At 38.3% G+C, this 4,775-nt stretch overlaps 2 protein-coding genes across 2 annotated transcripts; one reads left to right on the top strand and one right to left on the bottom strand.

Moving 5' to 3' along the window:
• Window positions 1-657: 657 nt before the first annotated feature.
• Window positions 658-2,485, bottom strand: TRIVIDRAFT_151210 (uncharacterized protein; the record flags this gene model as incomplete). The annotated part of the gene is made up of 2 exons (XM_014100801.1): window positions 658-772; window positions 840-2,485. The coding sequence occupies 2 exons, from the start codon at window positions 2,483-2,485 to the stop codon at window positions 658-660; spliced, it is 1,761 nt and encodes a 586-aa protein (XP_013956276.1).
• A 2,086-nt stretch (window positions 2,486-4,571) lies between these two features.
• Window positions 4,572-4,775, top strand: TRIVIDRAFT_151212 (uncharacterized protein; the record flags this gene model as incomplete). The annotated part of the gene is made up of 1 exon (XM_014100800.1): window positions 4,572-4,775. A coding segment is annotated over one exon (204 nt), but the record flags the coding sequence as incomplete, so codon positions are not given.

The raw sequence follows: 4,775 nt of genomic DNA, 5'->3' as shown, positions 1-4,775 counted from the left end.
CTTTTAGTAAAAATATAATTTTTTATTATTATTTATTATAATTATTTAATATTATTTTTAAAGCTTAGGGTTATTTATTTTTTTTATTCCTTTTACCTTAAGATATTAATTATTTATTAAGCTATATAAGCCCTTTTATATATATTAAGCTATACCCCCTGGTTTTTCTACTTTAGTATATATATAGGCCTTATTTTTATTAAGCTATAGTATAACTTAACGTAGAATAATGGGATATATATATATATATATATATATATATATATAGAGTTACGCTTAGGGCTTTAGTGAAGTAATTAGTACAGTATAACTTTGCGCTTGGACCACACCAAACCACCACCAATTTAGTAGTACTTTTGATTGCTAATTACAAGCGTAAGCCAACTTAAAATAAGTAAGCTCATAGATACGCATTATTTACTTTAAATGTATACTTTTCTCGTTACTTTTGGAGTTAACTTTTTGCGTAACTCTATGCCAACCTCATACTACCTTATTAAAGAGGCTAAGAATTATCTAAATAATATCTAGGGCTTTAATAATTGCCAAAGGCCAATTTCTAAACGCATAATCCTTTAAACTTTCTGTATAGTATAAAATCAATCTCATATATTATTATACCCTTATACAGGCATTAGAAAGATTATAGGCTATAATTTAGCCCTGGGAGTTATAGTTCACTTCAGATTCCTGAACTAGCAAATCGTACTCCTTTATAAGCTTTTCAGCGGCGATCATACCGACTTGGTAAGCTGCCGCTTGCGTGTGTGCACTGTAGCAGGATAATTAACTTCAACTTTTCGGATAAAGATGAGGAGGACGGAAGAATTCTGACTTACCTTAGCATGATTGGCATTATGCTCATATCAACCACACGAAGGCCATTCACACCAAACACTCTAAAATCCGAGTCGACCACACCACCCTCATCCTCAGTCTGGGCCATTTTGCATGTCCCACTCATATGCCAAGTAGTTCCGCATCTCTCCCGCCACCACTTCAGAATATCCTCTTCATCATCAGTAGCTGGTGTGTCCCATTGCGATGCGTTTGAGGCGCCCTCTTGCAGAAAGTTCCCCGTCTTAATTACCTTAAGAACTTCTCTCGTTGCCTCTATTGCAACACGCTGATCATATGGATGCGTCAAGCAAGCTGGGTGGAACTCTAGAGGTGCGGTTGGGTCTTTTGATTTGAGCTCAACATGCCCAAGTCCCTGACTATTGTGTATAACGACCAGAACATTGATGATTGGTGGAGTGGTGTCGGGAGCTGTATAACACTCGGGACCAATGGATGAAAATGCTATTTCGTACGTGGGGATGGTGGGCAGACGCAGTCGTGCTTGCTCTACAGTAGGTAAATCTGCGTATTCCCGGCTTTTCATAACAGCATCACTTTTGAAGAATCCATAGAGAGCTGACGATGCTGTTGTGGTACACTCGCCGTCACGATATAGCTGCCATTGCTTCATAGCTTTAGCTTGAAGGACTGGGGACCGAAAGTACGGCATGACAGAGTCGAGGCCATCTGACTGCCTGAACCGTAGAGTAGAAAAGTAGTGGTCCATATAGTTCCGCCCAACATGTGGATTCTGGTGGACCAAAGGAATACCGAATGAAGAAAGCTGGCTGTCTGAACCAATACCGGAATGCATCAAGATCTTTGGGGTATCCAGGGTGCCAGCAGATAGGATGACCTCGTGATTGGCACGGTAGACTTTCTCATCAACTAATACGACTCCAACAGCTCGAGAATCCTCAAACAAAACGCGATGGGCGATTGCGTTGGTGACAACTTGAAGATTAGGCGGTGCTCCGAGTAATAAGTCAGATGCAGTTGACCTCGTGCCTCGGAAGCAAGTTGTGGAACCTATGGACATTCCAAGACGGTCGCCGCTGCTTGCGTCTTTGTTGATTGTATAGCCATTGGACTCCCAAGTTTCAAGAACAGGTATTGTGAAAGATTCCCAGGAGGAAGACATAGCAGTGCGGAGCAGTCCGCCGGACCCATGATTCTGTGACTTGGGACAAACATACTTCTCCATGTTTGGGGGAACATCTTCTGGTACCTTGCCGTGAAAATCCTCCAACTCTCTGAATCGTTTCTGTACGTTTTGCCAGTTCCACATATTATCTCCAGTGAGCTGAGCAATCTTTTCCCAATCATCTCGAGCGCCAACGTCCCATAGCGTAAAGTTGATGCATGAAGAGCCACCAAGGCCTCGCCCACGCTCTAGCTTCAATGCCCGACCACCGAGATGATATTGAGGTACACTTTCGTACGGATAAGTGAGCTCTGGGTTGGCAATTTGGATGAACCTATTGACACCCACACGTGCATTGATATCACTGTTGTCTCCTCCTGCCTCAAGTAAAAGGACGGATGGCTTGGCAGGACTAGCAGCGAGATGTGATGCAAGACTACAGCCAGCAGGACCAGCGCCAACGATAATAAAATCGTACTTCGCTTCGGAGTCAGTCTTCATGACTAATGAGAATCGAACAAAGGTCTCTGGTAATGAAATATGGAAGTGATAGATCAGTGTTGTCTGGATTTAGTAGACTGCACGGGGGCTTCCGCTATTTATAGAGGATTCTGTCTACACTAAGTCTGACGGCTGACTTAGCAATTATGTTTGTAAGGGTCGCAAAAAGTGACATAGCAGGTCAAACTACAATGAAGGCGATTCAGTATAGGAAACTTCAGTCAGGATGTCCAAATGAACGTCGATCAATTTCCGCACTATATGAATACGACAGAACACTAATGTAAACTGCACGCAGTCAGAAAAAAGTTCCATCCAAAACGGGTCATATGAATCATAGCAATATAAAATATACAGTCATGTAAAACCTAAAATACCGAATACATCGATTCCCTGCAGTTTCATCCCTATCGGAGAACCGCTATACAAAGCCAAAGTATTTCAACAACCAAAAGCCTAAAAAGTCAAACATACCAAAAACTAAAGATTGTAAGCCCTAGCTGTGGTAGGCTGCCATGGATAAATGGACTACGCCAGAGCTACCGAGGGTACCAGCTGTTCTAGCTTAATATTTCGTTTGTTCCTACATCCTCAAGAGCTGTACTTTACCAAAGGACGCTAAGCTCAAAAAATTGTCCCCAAGACAGGGTGTTTGGCAAATTGCTGTTTGGATCCCTCTCCAATCCGTCTTATCTGTCAATATTTTTAGGGACAGTCTATTGGGTAGCCACCCCTAAGTATTGAGCACCCAAAAAAATCGGGTCGTATAGCTAGTGGCCGTCAGCATAGGAAAATGACCGATGTCAGTTATTCTTAGCGTTTCACATAGAAAAAAAAACATACACAATATCCCTTATTATTCAATTGCAACGAAAAGGATGTCAAATCAAAGCTATTCGCAGACCAAATCTACATATGACTGCCGGCGGCCATAAAGTCGTTATTCAGTCTTGAATTTGAGACCGTTAACGAAGCCCGCGCTGCTATTAATAATATTAGTCAAACTATTGGCTACAATCTCGTACGGGCCAAATAGCATTGAATTGAGTTGTTGCAAAGGAAAGAAGTATAAGGAAAAGAAAGTCCCTGACCTCCCTGCTAACCAGCGCCGTCAGACAAACTCCCAAATAACAGAATACCCTTACAGCCTTAAGCTATTCTGACATCAAATTCAATAAACAATGCCATTACAACAACCCCAATTTCAAAAACAGCAGCCGGCCTCCAAGTCCTTAAAGTTATAGATACATATGAGCCCAGCACCAAAATGCAAAAGGCATATCAGCAGTCGTTACAACGCCTAAAGGATCAGAAAAATCAAAAAAACAAATGGATTAATAAAATCAACCCAAAATTTAAAAATGATAGATTAAGCGTAGGAAATAACTAAACAGAAAGCTATTGCTTTAGCCAAAAACAGAGCTATGACCTTAACCAGCAACGAGGCTATTAAATAATATAGTATTATAACCTAACCTAACTAAAATATAACCCCAGGTAAAATACAGACTAAGTAGCTAATAATAGCTTAGCTTTTTTATTATACACTAACATATACTTTAAACTTTATAAAAATAATTTTATTTTTATAATAGTAAATTAATAAATTAACTTAAATTAAATTAACTTTAATTTTTTAATTAATTAAAAAAAATTAAAATATAATTTTTTAATTTAATAATAAATTAATAAAATATTTATTAATTTATCAGTAAATTAATATTTAAATTATTAATTTAACTTAAAGCAATTAAATATATAAATTTACTTTTTAATATTTATTAAATTACTTAAATAGCTAGTTATTAGTATAATAATTAAATAAAATTTAGCTACTATATTTACTAACTATATAACATTTATAAAACAACGCCTATACTTAACCTAACTGCTTTACTAATATAAACCTAAAACCTAAAGGACTATCCCTTGGGAATAGCTAACTTATACTAATCTATAAGCCCAGTTCATCACAAAAAAGAAAACCAATCATAAACATCACTGTAAGTGTCCAGCCTGTGGACATAAGCCAGAGACAGTAGTGCATTTCCTATTTCGATGCACAAGATAGGATGCGTACTAAACAGAGATGCACCGATACACTGAAAATAAAAGAGGAAATATTTCATTCTTTTTAGGAGGAAAGGCGCTATCTGATAAATTAAATTGGATACCGAATTTAAAGGCAGTGCAAGCAATGAACTATATTGTATGCAGCATAATATTTTTCAATAACAATACTTTGTGGGTCCGGAAATTTTCTTCAAAGAGAGAAGTAAACCGGAAGTAA

This window comes from Trichoderma virens (assembly GCF_000170995.1).
Source record: "Trichoderma virens Gv29-8 chromosome Unknown TRIVIscaffold_30, whole genome shotgun sequence".
Lineage (NCBI taxonomy): Eukaryota > Fungi > Ascomycota > Sordariomycetes > Hypocreales > Hypocreaceae > Trichoderma > Trichoderma virens.
This window is presented reverse-complemented; position numbering and strand designations above follow the sequence as displayed.